Source organism: Rana temporaria, chromosome 1 (assembly GCF_905171775.1).
Source record: "Rana temporaria chromosome 1, aRanTem1.1, whole genome shotgun sequence".
Classification (NCBI taxonomy): domain Eukaryota; kingdom Metazoa; phylum Chordata; class Amphibia; order Anura; family Ranidae; genus Rana; species Rana temporaria.
Genome location: NC_053489.1, coordinates 618,342,469 through 618,359,366, shown reverse-complemented (window position 1 = coordinate 618,359,366; position 16,898 = coordinate 618,342,469). Strand labels below are relative to the sequence as shown.

Here is a 16,898-nt window from a genome sequence, read left to right as displayed (position 1 = left end):
GTGTCAGTGGGAGCAATGGTGCCTCAATGCTGGTGTCAGTGGGAGCAATGGTGCCTCAATGCTGGTGTCAGTGGGAGCAATGGTGCCTCAATGCTGGTGTCAGTGGGAGCAATGGTGCCTCAATGCTGGTGTCAGTGGGAGCAATTGTGCCTCAATGCTGGTGTCAGTGGGAGCAATTGTGCCTCAATGCTGGTGTCAGTGGGAGCAATGGTGCCCAATGGCTGCATTTAGCCTGTAGGCTGCAGTTTGGAGACTACACTTCTAGGCAAGCCAGGAGGCAAAAACAGATATGTCTATGGACATAAATCTCATACCTCAAAGGTAGACAGAATAATCAGATTTACACGTCCGATATCAGAAACATTACGCAAGCCAGACTTTGAAATGAAAGAAATTTGTTAAAACTGCTGTGGAGCTGACCAGCTTATGCAATATCTTCCCCTCGCCCTCTTACAATTACCTCCTGTATCATCCAGATCATGGATCAGAGGCTGCCTGGCCTTTCACTTTCTACCTCTGATCCAAACATCTGTTATAGTTCCTACCACTCTACAGTGTAATGTTAGCAGGTGTTGTGTCACCCAAGCAATGCCACAATAGTTGTCAGGCATTTAGCTTATAGTTCTTTTTTTTTTTAAATTAAATATGAAACTCTGAAAAGTCCACAAAAGTAGCAATTACTTACATCAGTAGACGTTACAGTAAGGGTGCGGTCAAGGTCTTCAACGAGCTGCTTGAAGGTGGGTCTTTGTGATGGTACCGCATGCCAGCACTCTCTCATTATCATATACCTGCCAAAACAAAAACCGTCAGTGGTCAAGGTCTAATATTCCTTATGCCCATTCTACAAACATGGATTGCTCATCCGTTTTTTTAGATACAAATGTCAGCCAACCCCAAAATGTTTCTATGCTGCATTTGTCTAGGATGCCTTTCAGCTCCGAGGGCTAATTGCATAGTACTGAAGGGACAGTATGGTCAAAGTTGTCTGTAGTATTTAGCTATACATACATTTTTTTTTCTCATGAAGAGTGAACTGACCTTTTAAATTGACATATTTTGGTAAACCCAAGGCATTACACTTCCTGCGGGAAATCCAATCACTTTTGTCTTTCTCCCAGTTGTAGCAAAAAAATGTTTTGACTCTACTGGATGATACCTCGACTCTAAGATGTGCACTGAGTAGTTGGACTGGTGCAAGTACATTAGAAGAGAAGTTTTTTTGCTAATCATACTTACCTTGGTGGATGGAACATCAGACTGATGCTGCATCTGTCCCCTGGCGTCTCTGCACTTAGAACCGAGCCATGAACACCGCTGATAGCTCGGTTCCCACTAGTCCCTGAGCAGAGCGATGCCGACTGTCAGCCAGCATCGCATCTGCTCTACTTCTCCACGCTCATTGGAGCGCCGAGCCGTGGAGTTGCGGGGAGCGGCAGTCTCAGTGGCTCACTGAGACTGCCATTAATCAAGGCAGGTGGCGGATCCAGACTTGGAAGACGGGATGACGCACTGCCTCGACTGATGTCAGCAAAGAGCGGACTTCAGACCGCTCTCCACTGAAACCCATAGGAGATGCCCAGCCTAAAAAGCTCAGGCTGGACTTCTCCTTTAAGAAATCATTTACATTGACTTAAAATATGCTGCGTACAGTGTAAAGTTTTGTATGCATCTGTATACCAGTCTATGGGTCCATTCGCACAGCTGTGCATAGCAGCATAAATCTTCTGATGCGAATAGCAGAAAATAAAAAATAGGACACAGCTGTGTCTGAACATATTTTATGTTGTATGCATGTAAACAGTTATGCTAACATTCACATTTTCTCTTATGCTTTGGATACTCCAATTGTGAGCTCTCCCTACCATCTCTGCTGCCACCACCTTTTTGTGTTCATTCTTTATAATAGAAAACCAATCACAAAATTCAAAAAAGGAAAGTAAGAGCCCTTCATAATGGGCACAGCAGGTGTGCAGACCTGGGAACCCGGCACAAGCATTGTGGGAACCCTTCATAACAAACAGAGCAGATGTGCAGACCCAGAAACTTGGCAAAGAGATCTCAGCAGAGTCCTCGAAAAATAGAAGTAACTGGAAAGTACCGTATTTATCGGCGTATACCGCGCACTATTTTGCCCTGAAAATCAGGGCAAAATCGTGGGTGCGCGATATACGCCGATACCCGCTTTCCCGCTATGAGTTTGAATACTGCGCCCGCATATAGCGAGCGCAGTACACTCGTGAATCTTCGGCCAGTCTCGGCGCCTCTCGTACTGACGTCCTGAGCGTACAGGACGTCAGTGCGAGAGGCGCCCGAGCCTGCCCGAAGATTCACGAGTGTACTGCGCTCGCTATATACGGGCGCAGTATTCAAAGTCGTGGCAGGAAACGAGCGGGAGGACGCCGCCGAAGGACACCGGACCCGCCGAAGATGGACACCGGACCCGCCGAAGATGGACGCCCGACCCGACGAAGATGGACGCCCGACCCGCCGAAGACGGACGCCCGACGAGGCCGCAGAAGGACGCCGGACCCGACGAGGCCGCAGAAGGACGCCGGACCCGACGAGGCCGCAGATGGACGCCGGACCCGACGAGGCCGCAGATGGACGCCGGACCCGACGAGGCCGCAGATGGACGTCGCGCAAGACATCAAAACTGTAAGTACAAAACAACAAAAAATCTTTTTTTCCCTCAGGATTGGGGGCCACTTTGGGGGTGCGCGGTATACGCCAGAGCGCGTTATACCGCGATAAATACGGTAACTATGTAAGCTTTTTACTCTCCAACATCTACCAAAGCCTGAAATAAATATACTGCTAGGCAGTTCAGCCTAGCAGCACTAGTCGCCAGTTCGATGCAGAACAATGGCGCTACTTGCCTGGAGTTTGTATGTTCTCCCCTGTGCCTGCGTGGGTTTCCTCTGGGTACTCCAGTTTCCTCCTACACTCCAAAGACATGCTGATAGGTTAACTGGCTCCTGTCTAAATTTGGCCCTTGTATGTGTATGTATGAATGAGTTGGGGACCTTAGATTGTAAGCCGATTGAGGAAGGGACTGATGTAAAGGTACAATATATATGTAAAGCACTGTGTAAATTGATGGCGATATATACAGTAAGTATCTGTAATAAGTAAACAAATACATTTGGATGGACTGATCTGTCCATCCAAATGACAATTCCAGCAAAAAAAAAATGTATTTTGCTTGACTAGAGCAAGAAAAGGGTTATAGCTTCTGTCAGGGAGATTTACCTTCACTTCCTGTCAGGAAAGAAAATGATTGGAAATCACCCTATGGTGACACAGACCAAAAACACACAGACACACACATTTTAGTTGAGTTGTGATAGAACATCTAACAATTCTTTTATTTTTGCCTCCGCCTTTCTGTTTCGTTGCGACCACCTGATCCGTTGATTGTTCTGGTGTTACAGGGACAGGAAGTGAGGCAAAATCTCCCCAAAAGGATCACAGACAGTAATAAAAACCAGACAGAAATGTGAAATGTATTTTTTTTTGCCATTTGTGTCCCATTGTGGAGATTTCCCATCACTTCCTGTCCCATAGCCAAACAAAAAAGTGAGAGGAAAGCCCAGAAAATTAGGGAACTTCTTGGGAACGCCCCCCCCCCAGATAACCAGAACTAGTGTCCCCATTACATGATTTACCCTCTATTACTTTTCTGGGGACAACCCAAAATGTGGCATTTTCTTTTGCTTTCATGTTCAATGATAATGGTAAACAGGAAAAATAAAGGGGAATCTCCCCAATCGGGGCACAGACAGCAATACAAATTTTCAGGTGTTCTAATCCCTTTCCACTATCCAAAAATATATATATTTTTTTTAGCTATACTTCAACTCTTTCCCACACTATCCAAAAGAAAACAAAACATTGGCTGGATTTTTAACAAACTCATCATAGTCCAGTGAACTTACAGCTCATGTGTGCAATTGGCTGGCTTATCCATCCGATGACCCTCTTTCAAAAGCTTAAATAATTCTTCTACTGGGATCCCGGGGTACGGAGAGCCCCCTAATGTAAAGGTCTCCCACAGAAGCACTCCAAACGACCATCTGCAAATGAAAATGTAAAGATTTTAATATTCACACAGGTCACTCCTCCCTCTCTTATTGTTGCAAAGAAAGGTTGAACCTATTTAGGTGCAGCCATGCATACCTAACGCTGATAAAAGTAATTGCCTGGGCCATTTTACTAGTTACTCATAGATCCCCAATAGGGGGGGGGGGGGAATAGCTGGACTCGGCATCTAACACTGAAACGAGCATTTAATCAGACAAGTGACAGCTCATCCATTACCGCCAGTCCTTCTTTGTTGAAACTTCTACAGAGTTCTGAATGGAACAAATCAAATTATTCATGCACAAACTGGCGCGCTGCAATACAGCACCTCGAGGCATGAATGGAGCAAAGTGATACCGACCTTTCGAGTACAGCCACCGAAAGGCGAGTCAATGAAAAATAATTAGAGATAAGACGGCTCCTGAATATTTCATTCTACAGAGGCTGGAGTGGCGAGACCACAATAACAGTTTTATGCTGACCAAGCTGCTCACAACAATGGCAATGCAGACACATGTGACATTTTTTACTTATATATATAATAAAATCACAGCAGAAAACTGTGCAGAAGAAAAAGAAACGTGTTTGTCTAGAATGGCCATTCAGATACCAGATGTCATTTTTCCAGCACTGGTTAGAAAATATGGTTGCTGGGGTTAAAACCATTATTTTTGTTCTCTCTCTGATGCAGAAACACAGAGAGCTTTGTACAACTGTGATGTTTCTCAGCTGGATGACAACTTTGTAATCCTTGTTGGAGTACTGCCTATACTCCAACAAGGCCTGTCTATATACTGCTGCAAACTGCTCTATGTGAATGACACTATATTTTTCAAATTGTGAGCTCAATTAAATTGTTCCTAGCATCACTGAAAGTCTTTAGTAGGATACCCTCTACAGTCTACACAATCCCGGAATGCCTAGAGAAAAGTTGGTGTTGCCCTAACAGATGTAAACTCGAATTTTCCCCAAAATCAAACATTTTAGCCAATCATTTGGTTGCAGGTGGCAAGAGTAACTTTCCTTCATACTGGCCCATCATTTTTTCATCTTCTGTCATTTCTACATTTGATCTGTAACCCACAAAAGGCATCAGAATCTCCAATTTGCCAGTCTAACTGTAAGGCTACATTCACACTGGTGATTAGGGCCGGTGCCAATGGTAGCGGCAGGAATCAGATTTCTGTTGCGGCTCCCATCGGCTGGCGCCCCGTTCACTATAGTGACGGGTTGACTGTGGCCGCAGCTATTCTCGACTCTGTTTGATCCCCCTTGACCACCTTATCCTTTACAATTAAGTCCATCAGGTGAAACATGTCAGAGAGGTGGTCCTGGGGGCAGGAATGTGTGCTGAAGCATGTTGGCTGTCTGGGAAATCTGAAAATTCTCCCTTGCAGTGGGGATGTGCCTGCAATGCAAGAGTTAACGACTCGTTTAAGTCCTCCACGTTGCTGGACCCGTTCCTGCAGCATTTCCCCAGGATCCATTGCTCTAAGGTCCTGACATCAAGAGTGATGAAAGGTCTGCATTAAACGTGATGATGCCGAAAGGACAGGCCATCACCCGAGCATAGGGGAGGGCTGTGTCGTCTGGAGAAGTGGAGGATTGGGTAGGAAAAATGTACCCCCCCCCCCCAGAATAAACAAGCTGTTAACACTTACGCAGACTCACCACAAGGGAGAGTTGGGCTTTAGTCAGCCAGCATGCGCACATGGTCCTGCCCCCAGGACCACACCTCTGACATGTTTCACCCAATGGGCTTAATCATATAAGATAAGGTTGTCAGGGGGAGGGAAGCATTTATATGCAATAGTTTTAACTCTTGTTCTTTTTGTACACATTTCATTGACTCTACAAACTGTATGCAATTTGTAGCATCTACATACCCCTCCGCTTATTTTACCTGGTAATTTGTAGCTGGATAAAGAGTTGCTGTTGCAGCTGATTACAATGCTTATCTAGGCAGCTATAAAATTACTGGTGTGCCATGGTCATTCAACAGTTGCATTTGGATGACATGAAAACTACTAAAGCTGGCAGTTCTGTAACCAACCCCCAAATCCTACAAATCACTTGGAAATTCTACAAACACAGACAATTCACCAATCAAATACCATGACGCAAGCTTTAAAAATTAAACAACGACCCAGCTTACGTACAACTCAACCAATCTTTCTCAGGTCTTCATAAATTAGCTTCAAAGGAGTTAACTACTGAAGTGCATTTTGTATTGTCACACTCAGACTTTAGGTTTCTAAGGATAAGGCAATGTGTTGAGAACTGTCTGTGCGTCTTTTCAAAGACCAACCAAATTCAGGCCAGCAGCGGAAAATAGCCAAAGGAGGCTGACTAGTTGGGAGAACACGAGCTAGTCTACGCTTTCAGAAAATGTAAAGAATACAGAAGCGTTTTCTGCACCAAAGGCAATTAGAACCTGCTGATGAGTTTTCATCCAATCCCACACTGTTTTTGATGCACTGTCTGTTCTGTAACAACGACCTTGTACTGTCTAGAATATGCCTAGGACCAGACTGGTACATTGTTTATAAAGGGCTAAGCTAATGCTTACACATCGCTCTGGTGAGTGTAGACACGGTCAAACAATGCTTCCGGAGCCATCCATTTCACAGGCAGCCGACCCTGTAATTGGAAAGACAAAAAGGACCGAACCGTCAGCACAATTTGTGCAGCCAAAATGGCACCATCCCACCTTCTCCTATAATCCCTTAGCTCAAGCTTTCTCTGTTGTGTAATGGACTTATGCTGCATCATGGACAAGGAGAATGGCTATGGATAAACACATTACAAAGGGAAGGGGGGGGGGGGCACCATGTAAAACTTGCAAATCTATGTGATCACACCAGACTGGATAATGAATCATTTCTGGATCACTTGTGTGTTAACATTTCTGTGATGAACATAAGCTTGGATGATGTCTGATCAGCTTTTCTAAAATAAAAAAAGCAAGAATGGTCTTGCAGAGTAAGGGTCTGTGTTGACTGGCTTTGGTATCGACTGACTTGTAGGCATGTTGAACATGTATTTGAGATCAGTTTGAGATGCTTCAAGGAGGTCACATATGGGTGTGTTTTATCTTTAGTCAACCTTCACCGGGTGTGGTCTGGGATGGAATAAAACCAGCCATTAAGGGTTAGAATCTCGGTCAGTTCAGTAGGGACTGGCCGAGATTCAAACCATGCATTGGCAAGCTAACTGTACCCAAGTTGATCCATTGATCAACTTGGGTACAACCAGCATGTTCGATTTTCAGGATTTGATTATAGCCGCTAGCAATAATCACTGTGTTCTCCCGGCAGGGACGGGAGAACACAATAGCTCCACCTGTGGTTGCAGAAAAGGAAATACTATCATCTATGGCAGACTTTTATACAAATATACTTCCCCTGCAAACAATGCATGCTGGACATTTACATGCAGTTATCTTATCTCCTGGTGTGGTCTAGAACTGAAGCCAGCCATAGATTTGAAGTTCAGCAAGGACCGGCCCAGATTCAAACCATGTACGGGCAAGGTGATTGTACTTGGGTACAACCAGCATGTTGGTTTTTAGGATTGCAGATCATGTGTGGACCACCACCAGCTCTGCTATATAGTAAATGTAAGCTGAAACTGCATTTTTTAGTGGCACCTATAAATACAATATCCAGTTTCAATGTATAGTTGTTTTAGCATTAAATGATGAATAATGACATTAATAATCATAATCCTTGTTCATACAAATTATGTTTGCCAGCGCTACTAAAAATTCACTTACGTTTGTGGTCTTCTTATAGTAGTCTATGTTATGAATGTCTCTGGCCAGCCCAAAGTCAGCAATTTTCATCACACTGTCTTCAGTAACTAGTACATTTCTGGCTGCCAGGTCTCTGTGAATACACTGCAAGAGAAAACAAAACAATCGCCATATGAAATGTATAAAAATCCTCCTCCAAAGAAATTCTACAGCAAAACAATGACTGTTTCCTTTATTTAACATAGGAAATTAAAGTGGCTCATGTATGCCTGATGTAACTGGTTCTCATTCATTTAAATAAAATAGTTGGGTTCTTAGTACTGAGTGATAACAAAATTCTTGACGACAAGCAGTGATGTCAGTGCACCACCCTTTTTGCAAATATTGAGAACCAAAAAAAGTCTGCAAAGATTTTCCTCCATGTACTGCTATAGCGGGTATTTCACTGTTGCTTAATCATATAGTATACACAGCACCAGTACAATAGTTTTAAGCAAAGGAAGGGCAAGGAGAATGTGGTATTTAATTACTATTCACTGGGGCATTACTGTCCAGTCACAGACAAGACCTTTAAAAGAAAGTGAAATGGCAGAAGAGAAAAATCAGGTCCCCCTCCTCTGCCATGGACTGATGTGTTGCAGAACAGTGTAAATCTCAGACAGCTGGACAGAAATATAAATCCCTGGAAGGTAATATATCTCCCTTATAAGCATTTAATCTGTGCATTTACCCATGTTTACCTGCTGCCACTTTTGGCTAATGTGGCTAGGGGGATTTAGAGACGGAACTCCACCGAAAAAGAAGCTTTGCTTGTTCACACCATCCCCCTCCACTGCCACATTCAACACTTTTTTGGAGGGAGCGGGTACCTGGTTTTGACAGATACCCGCTCCCACTTCTGGGTAAGATTGCCGATCTGAGACATTTCCAGACCCTCCTCTGCCTTCTGGAACAAACACAGGTCCCAGAAGATGGCGGGACCATTCAGAAAGTGCAGCACGACTTGTGAGCGCAGTAGGAAACCAGTTGCGAAGCCTCAAGCCTTCACTGCCGGTTTCCCTTACTTACAATGCCGGCGCCTACACCCAAAGCTGATTGACAAATCTGCTCAAGGTGCCAACACAGGATCCCTGGACAGGCAAGTGTCCTTATATTAAAAGTCAGCAGCTACAGTAGTTAAGACTTAATTTTTTACAGACTGGAGCTCCTCTTTAACTTCAGCTTGGCCCTTATGTACAGCCTAGGATTAAAATCCAGGTGCTAACAAAAGGGACACAAGGGAAGCAATGCTTGCAGACTCCACGAGGTGCTTCAGCTTTATCAGTTATCTACGAAACATTTTAGACTACATCAGTTAAAATTTTTACAGTATTCCTCAGCAAAAAAAAAAAAAAAGATGGAAAATATTTTGGAATGCTACAACCAGCAAACATGTTTATGTATTAAGGGGAAAAAAATCATCCACTTTGGCAACTTGCACAATTGTCTACAGCATCTGCTGCCTCGGCACACAGACTGTGTGTCAGCTAAAGGGATGCCTGTATCTTTCATTTTCTCCCTGCTGGGTACATAGAATGAGGACAATGGAAGAACAGCTCAGGCTTCACTCTATACCACCCCCTCCCTGTTAATGTCTTCTACAGTGATCATTCCTGGAGAGGGCTGCCATGTTGGCAATATATGACAATTGCTGTGGCCTGTTTATCACGGGCTCATCAGGGGAGCTTTCTAAAAGAATGAAGTGCTTACATCCCACACTGCTGTCTTTTTTACACAGCTCAGCCAAGCATGTGAAACACCGGAGAACTTCTGTGCATTTTCATCTCTACTAAAGAGGGACCGGGGAATTATGGGTACCTGTCTATCAGCTAGTGAGATACACCAAACTTTCCATAGCTCCAAGCTAAGAACTCACAAGACGCACGAGATCTGGCAGATTTACTTATATCTTATATACAAAACAAACAAGTAGTATAACATTTTAATATAAGGGAACACAATGAAATCTTTTTTTTTTATCAACAGGTTCTTATTTATTATTCAATGTGCCATTGTTAACTGTAGACAATTTCCACAATCCAGAAAGTTTGAATATTGCATATAACTTCAGCAGCTTATGACCTTGGAACTATCAATTGTTTTCACTAGCCGTTTTAATCTGTCATGATATCCTCAGTTTGATTTGCACAGGATTATGACATGTTTGGAACTAAAGAACTATTATTAAACACGGTCAAACTACTACAGGAGTTCAGTGATCTGTAAAATATAAAAGGTGATATCAAGTAAAAACAAAACCAGAAACTTACCTTCTGAGATGCCAGATATTCCATCCCCCGGGCAACTTGGTACGCACTGGACACCAAATCCTTGAACGTCAGCTGTTCAGTGGGGATTTTACATGTATCAAAAGAATAGTCCATCCCAGGGGGGCGTCGGATCCTTAAATATTCCCTGAGGTTCCCCTTGGATGCGTATTCAACCAGGACATATAGAGGACCTAACAGTGTAGAAAAGGACCAGATTATGAGTTACACATTGGTGTTGACAAGTATTTCACTCAACATTCTATTATAGAATCAGAGACCATCATGTTGGAATGAATGTTTAATTATTATTATTAGAGATGAAGGATGCCCAGCTTGTGTTCTTGGTATTCCTTTCTCATTTCACTAGCTACTTGGTTGTGGCTACATTGCTTCAAAAATATGCTAAATGTGCCTACACACTGGCTATTTATTGTCAAAGAAAGCTGAAAATTTCTTAAAAAACCCTAATCGTACCATGTAGGGACCACTCCTGATTTCTGTAGCTGCCAAATATATGCAGACATTGACCAGGATGAAAAGGTATGGGCGTGTAAAAACAAGTAAGGTCCCACATGCTTCTCAAATTATCCAATCTTTCACTAATCTCCAGATATATTGCTACTTGACATCCATCTAAATGTGGTTTTGGAAAAAATGCTGTGCCATTACCATGAATGGCCAAATCTGATGCAGATCAAGCAGCCTTTGAGATGGCAGAGTGTCACTGCACTATAGAAGGCTTTCAACCATTTTTCGATTTAAACCCCATCCAATGGTTTCCATGAACTGGTAGACTGAATAGAAACAAGGCCTACAGGATGGCTACTTTATCTGTGCTTCGCCGGTAGGTGAACTTTATCACAGAGTTCTGTTGTGAGGCACAGTTTTTTTCAGATCAGTAATTTTTAAATTTTTTGCCTCAAATGTGTCTATTACGTTCAGTATACGTCCAGCTAGTCTAGTATTCTGATACACTGTGAATGCCTGCCCATCCAGTCTAATCATTCAGCACCTTGTTTATGAGTTGGTCTTAGTATTTGGTTTGCTAGGAGGAGGATGGCTAGGTTCTCTGTATAGGACTATTCTAACTTGTATATCATTTGTGCCTTGGCAGGAAAACACCTCGTTCTGCCACATCTTTCCCGTAGTCTGTGCCTCATCATGAAGCAGCTGCTCCTCAGACAAGGTAATTTATTACCCGTGTTATTTTTAAAACCCAGGATGTCTTTTATTACGCATCATTTATTGAAAAAGCTAAGCAGAGTGCCTCTAATGAGTGGAGATGGCCTTCGCTTTTAGTACAGGAAGAGGCCGTATGAAGGGAGAAGCTAATTTACTAAACTACTTTTTCAGACAACAAAACCTTCAATTTTTACAGCAAACATACCTAGTGATTTGTGTAAACAGATACTCAGATTCTGTTCTCCTGGCGCAAAATTACACATGCAGTTATCATGTGTTTTTAAACCAGTGTTATAAAAACTGCTTCAAAATAACAGTGTTTGCTATAACTACAGCTCGACTTGGCTCCAGCCCCATTACTGTATACATTTCAACAACCATTTTGTTTAGATTAAACAGATGAAGGCTAACCATACATGCATAGATTCCTCCACCCATCCTAAACAGCATGGAGGGATAAACCTCCCTGCCAGCTATTTTATTGAGACAGTTGGCACCCATGACTGTCTGAATAACTGGACAGTTACTGCATCTGATTAAATGCATTCACTGTTCGGCTGGAATCTATCACCTGGGTCAGTTGATTTTTCAATCGAAGTTTGGGCTCCTTTTAATTTTTCATTCAAAGTTTGTCAAACTAGGTGGGCAGTGTCAACAGGCCTAATGGGAATTATTGGAAAGACATTGTTAAAGGGGTTGTAAAGGTAAAAAAAATCTTTCCCTAAATAGCTTCCTTTACCTTAGTGCAGTCCTCTTTCACTTACCTCATCCTTCGATTTTGCTTTTAAATGTCCTTATTTTTTCTGAGAAATCCTCACTTCCTGTTCTGTCTGTAACTACACACCGTAATAAAGCCTCTTGAGGGGGGAGGGGGCGAGCAGGAGTGTCAGGACGCCCACTAAAACACAGCTCCTTTCTTTATCTGCAAAGTAGAGAGTGTCCTGACCCTCCTGCTCGCCCCCTCCCCCCTCAAGAGGCTTTCTCCACACCAGGGAGAAAGCCTTGCATTGCTGTGTGGAGTTACAGACAGAAGAACAGGAAGTGAGCATTTCTCAGAAGAAATAAGGACATTTAAAAGCAAAATCGAAGGATGAGGTAAGTAAAGGAGGACTGCACTAAGGTAAAGGAAGCTATTTAGGAATTTTTTCTTTTACCTTCACAACCCTTTTAAGAGGTAATCTGTGGAATATTTCCTATTCATAAAATGTATGGAAATGGCATCAGGGTAGGATTATTATCTATTCACCCCCCCCCCCCTGTGTTGGAGCTACAAATGAAAATGTTTTATAGAATACATCATAATCCTGGTGTAGACAAATGATTGTACAATTCAGGGTCAAGCCAACTTATCCACAAGCCAGCTTGCAATATTTAGAAGCAAATGAAACACCTGCTTCAATACACCAGGAAAGTTCAAAAAAGGTTGGGTATATGTATGGCTCCTGGGATTTTACATCATAATGTTCTCTTTATAACACATACATACCATCTTGTGTACATGCTCCCAGCAGGTTTATTATATTTTTATGCTTCCCGATCATCTTCATCATTTCCATTTCAGACACCAGGTCTGAGAGGTCCTTATCTGTGGCATCATCTGTACAACAGGGGAATGGGGCATTATTAACAAGTTATCTATTGAAATTAGTGCAAATTATTAAGCAGTAAACATTTGTATGGTGTAAATGATGGGACTAATTTAATCATTAGTAATTTGCAGTTGGTAGTTGCAGCGAACAAAATACAGTAATCAATCACAAAACAATAAAAAAAATGATACAAAGTGGCAATATGAATTTCAAGAGTTTACCTTTTAACATCTTCACTGCTACAGTACATGATTTATTTGGCTTATCCTTATCAATGCCGATAGCTTCTGCCATCACAACTTGGCCAAAGCATCCTTCGCCCAATGGTTTTCCCAATGTCAACCTACACCAAGGATGAAAACAAATATCTAATTAATAACATCATTTAATAACACGTCATTTAGCATAACCAGCCTTCACTGTGTATATTGCAGGCCTCTGCGTAACCATTGCAGGATGCAATTCCTCCAATTCTGTTGCTTTCATACAAAAGGTTCCTCGCTCACATGCATGTCAGAAGCTTCAAGCCTAATGATGAGCAAATTAATCTCAATTCTCCAAAGTATTTTATTGTATAAAGCAGAACTGTGGTACACATATTTAAATATATTCCACAATAGCCACAAAGGATGGAAGATCACTTTGTGTACACCAAATGCCCTTGAAAACCTTGTTTTCAGTCTGTGAAGTAGTGGGGGCATCATTACTGTGCTATATAGCCTGTACAGGGAGCAGAGCTGTGAATGTAACCCAGCATGCCAGCCTACAGGAGGGCAGATACAAGACATAGGAAAAAGAGAACGGCAGTGACCGGTCTGTAGAGAACGCCTGCAGAGGTAAAATGCTAGATAACTGCACAGATCTGCAATGAATATACAAAGAACATCAAAACTCAATTAGGAAAACACATGCCCTTTTTTTAGACAAAAATTGTAAGCCCTAATGTTAGCTTTAAGTTTAACAAATTACATATTTTTATGTTTTATGTCCAGACTTTAAAAGCCCCAGACCTTCAGTCTAGGCCTTGATGCTAAGCTGGTTAACTGTACCCTTGAACCTATCTGCTGTTGCCATTAATGTACAAGTGGAAGTATTTTATTCTCCAAGTAGAACTGTTGTCAAGTTTTGCACTTCTCCCATAATGTATGTGGGTTGCCATTCTTCTAAAGCATCTATACGGTCACTTATTTTTTACTAACAATTCCATTCCTCAGAATATTCCCACTACCAAATCTACCTACTTACCGACTTCTTGGCAGCTCCCACTTAGGATCCGTGGGCAACCCAAGCTCAGAAACATTGGCCAACATGGTGCCATCGGTGGAAGACAGATGAGTTATTCTCACCAGTGGGGTGTTGGAATTCATTGAAGAGTTGGATTCCAGAGAAACCTGCTTAAGTAGAGCAAACAAAAAAAGGGTATTATTGCTGACTGCTGTGCTAATGAGAATATAGAACTATAAAAAGATTTATAAGTGAATAAGAAAAGAGAGTTTGTGAAGGTCTTCACTAGGCAAGAAGGGGTTTAAAGGTTCTTGTACTTTCAAAGCATCTCACTGCCATCTAAATGCAAATTACATAAACTCATCAGCCCTTCTTCCCTGGCTGGGAATACATTTAAATGTCATTACTATCATTCTAATGAACACCGCAGCATGTTTGGGGAATTGTGCACCTCCAAGGTTACCGGGAAGACAACAAACACATTGCAACATATGTTCTCCTATCCTGTCCCATAATGGCATCTGAGTTTATGAAACGTTACATTGCTCTATCATTTCATTGTGTGGGTAAAGGAAACCTGATTGAGTTAGAGTTAGACACACACAAGGTTCAGAGGGCCACGTCATGCATCTTCGAAAGAGAAGACAGAGAAAACTAAGACACATTAAATTGGAAATACCACAAGCATGTACCGCGAAAAGGATAATGCTGAAACAAATACAAACATGCTGTTTTAAGAAAGATGAGTCAATCTGTCTGGATTAAGGACAAATTATGCATTTTCTGAAGGCTGGGATTTTGATATTTTATTCAGTATCTGAGCCTCAAAACTTTCTGGATCATATATGCTTTTGATACATTTTTGCTTGTGAAGCTGTACATACAAACAGTAAAGCATTTCCATAGAACAGGCAAGAAAAAAGGAGGAAAGAAAGAAGAGCGATAGAAATCTTGTATCTACTTTCTGTTACCTGTCGCTTCAGTGGAAACTTCGAGACTTTTTGCACAGTTGGTGTGTTCATGGCCTTCTTGGAAGGTATTCTTATTCGGTAGGTTATGATAATGATGATCAGCAAGATAAAGACAATGGCTACAGTCACCATGATAAGGACACTGGCTGAGTTGGAGTAAGTGGCCTCCACTTTCACAAGTGGTTCTGTTGGGTAGAATCAAGAATTGTAGATCTCATAAAAGCAACAATGATTTAGAAATTGATGTGTTTGTATACTGTTTTGTATGAGTAATATTATTTGATGGTAGATGAAGACAAGCACTTAGTCTGTGAAGAAGCTATGGACACTCAAGTATTAATATAGTCTAAACAAAATGTAAATGAGGTTTAAAAAGCCTTACTTGAACTAGGTAGATACAGGTACTGTGGAGAAATTCATCTGCACAGTTCATAGAAGCAGCACTGAAGGATTTTGACGTCTCAGCACACCCTGCTCCCCACTGCGGACTCCTGCTCTGTGTTTGCATTATAGATTAGAAGGCTAAGCAGCTTTGGAATCCTCACTGAAAGGGGAAAGCTTCAAGGTCACTGTTATTGGGTGGGGGCAGAGACAGCTGAGCTGCTAAGTTACTACTAGGAAAGGAAGCAGGAAGAGCCGAGATGCTGAGAGAAGGATTTAAGTGCTTCTGCTATAAACTTAGAGAACAAAGTGCGCCACAGTACCTGCAGGTCAACAAACCCTGTTTTAAAGGGCACATAGACACTAGAAGGCATAGCGCACCTTTTTTCCAAAATGTAATAAATGAACAATGAATTAATAAAGAACGTGCGTTTATTACATTGCAATTAAGGCTGCAGAACATTGCAACCACTATTAGTGCTCCATTGATGTTATGCAAAAGCTCCTGTATTATTTAGTCAAAGGTCTGTACAGAAACAAGGACCCACCGTTTCAGGGCAGCAGGAAGTAAATAATGGACAAAAAGTATGAGGACGGCACTGTCTTGCTACTGGCACACTTTGCCAAGTCCCTCTGCCCTGGTAGCATATTCCTCTGAATGGATGACATGGATGCACAGCTGTGCTTAATTAAAAAAAAAATATTGGGGTTCCCAAAGAGGATTCACCCATCGATGTAAAGAGGTGGAGGGGTTGGTGGTGTGGGTTTTGGTGGTAGGGTGTGCAACCATGTTTTAGGTCACACCCAAAATATGGGTATAACATTATAACCTGGTCCAAAAGGTGGACTAATGCAGTATAAAAAAAGCACACAAATAGCAAATGCTCTGCCAGAAGAAGGAGATATTTCACTCCTTAAAGGGGTTGTCCAATTTTTTTTAAAGGCTTCTGAATTCTCCACAACAACAGAGGGTCATCAGCTCCTTATATGAAATATGTCCTGATATCAAATACTTTTTTATTTTTATATGTGGCTGGTATATTCTCAAATACAATTTGACCTAATGTTAGTTTTATAGGACAATATACCATTTGGCTTTAAAACCCTATATATATATATATATCCCTCATCTATGTAAGCCTCAGATGCAACATAGACTCAAGAGGCATACTAAGTATAAGGAAGCAAAAAGCAGCTGTATAGGTCTTTTATCCCAAAAGTGAACTCGTACTTAAACATGTAATTATACTGAGAAACTAAAGTGCTTTGTGTTCTGGGCTTCATTAAATCACACTACAAGATTAATTAACACTTACGAGGTTAAGTGTGCAGCCAATTTAAAAGAAATGAAGGGATTATAGTTTGGCCATCACTTGTATGTGGGAAATGACACAATTTTGCTGTA

At 41.9% G+C, this 16,898-nt stretch overlaps 1 protein-coding gene across 6 annotated transcripts in view; it reads right to left on the bottom strand.

The window, feature by feature from the left end:
• The window catches only part of FGFR3 (fibroblast growth factor receptor 3), a 133,158-nt gene that overhangs the window by 11,046 nt on the left and 105,214 nt on the right, over positions 1-16,898 (bottom strand). For 2 of the 6 annotated variants that reach the window (XM_040335278.1, XM_040335282.1), the window contains exons 9-17: positions 15,107-15,297; positions 14,163-14,308; positions 13,139-13,260; positions 12,815-12,925; positions 10,147-10,337; positions 7,859-7,981; positions 6,653-6,723; positions 3,939-4,076; positions 686-791 (exon numbers count right to left, since the gene is read on the bottom strand). In XM_040335278.1, the coding sequence (XP_040191212.1) occupies positions 686-791; positions 3,939-4,076; positions 6,653-6,723; positions 7,859-7,981; positions 10,147-10,337; positions 12,815-12,925; positions 13,139-13,260; positions 14,163-14,308; positions 15,107-15,297 (1,199 nt within the window). Of the gene's footprint in view, positions 1-685; positions 792-3,938; positions 4,077-6,652; positions 6,724-7,858; positions 7,982-10,146; positions 10,338-12,814; positions 12,926-13,138; positions 13,261-14,162; positions 14,312-15,106; positions 15,298-16,898 lie in introns of all 6 variants that reach the window. The other 4 variants (XM_040335280.1, XM_040335283.1, XM_040335281.1 and 1 more) reach the window with 2 other exon arrangements.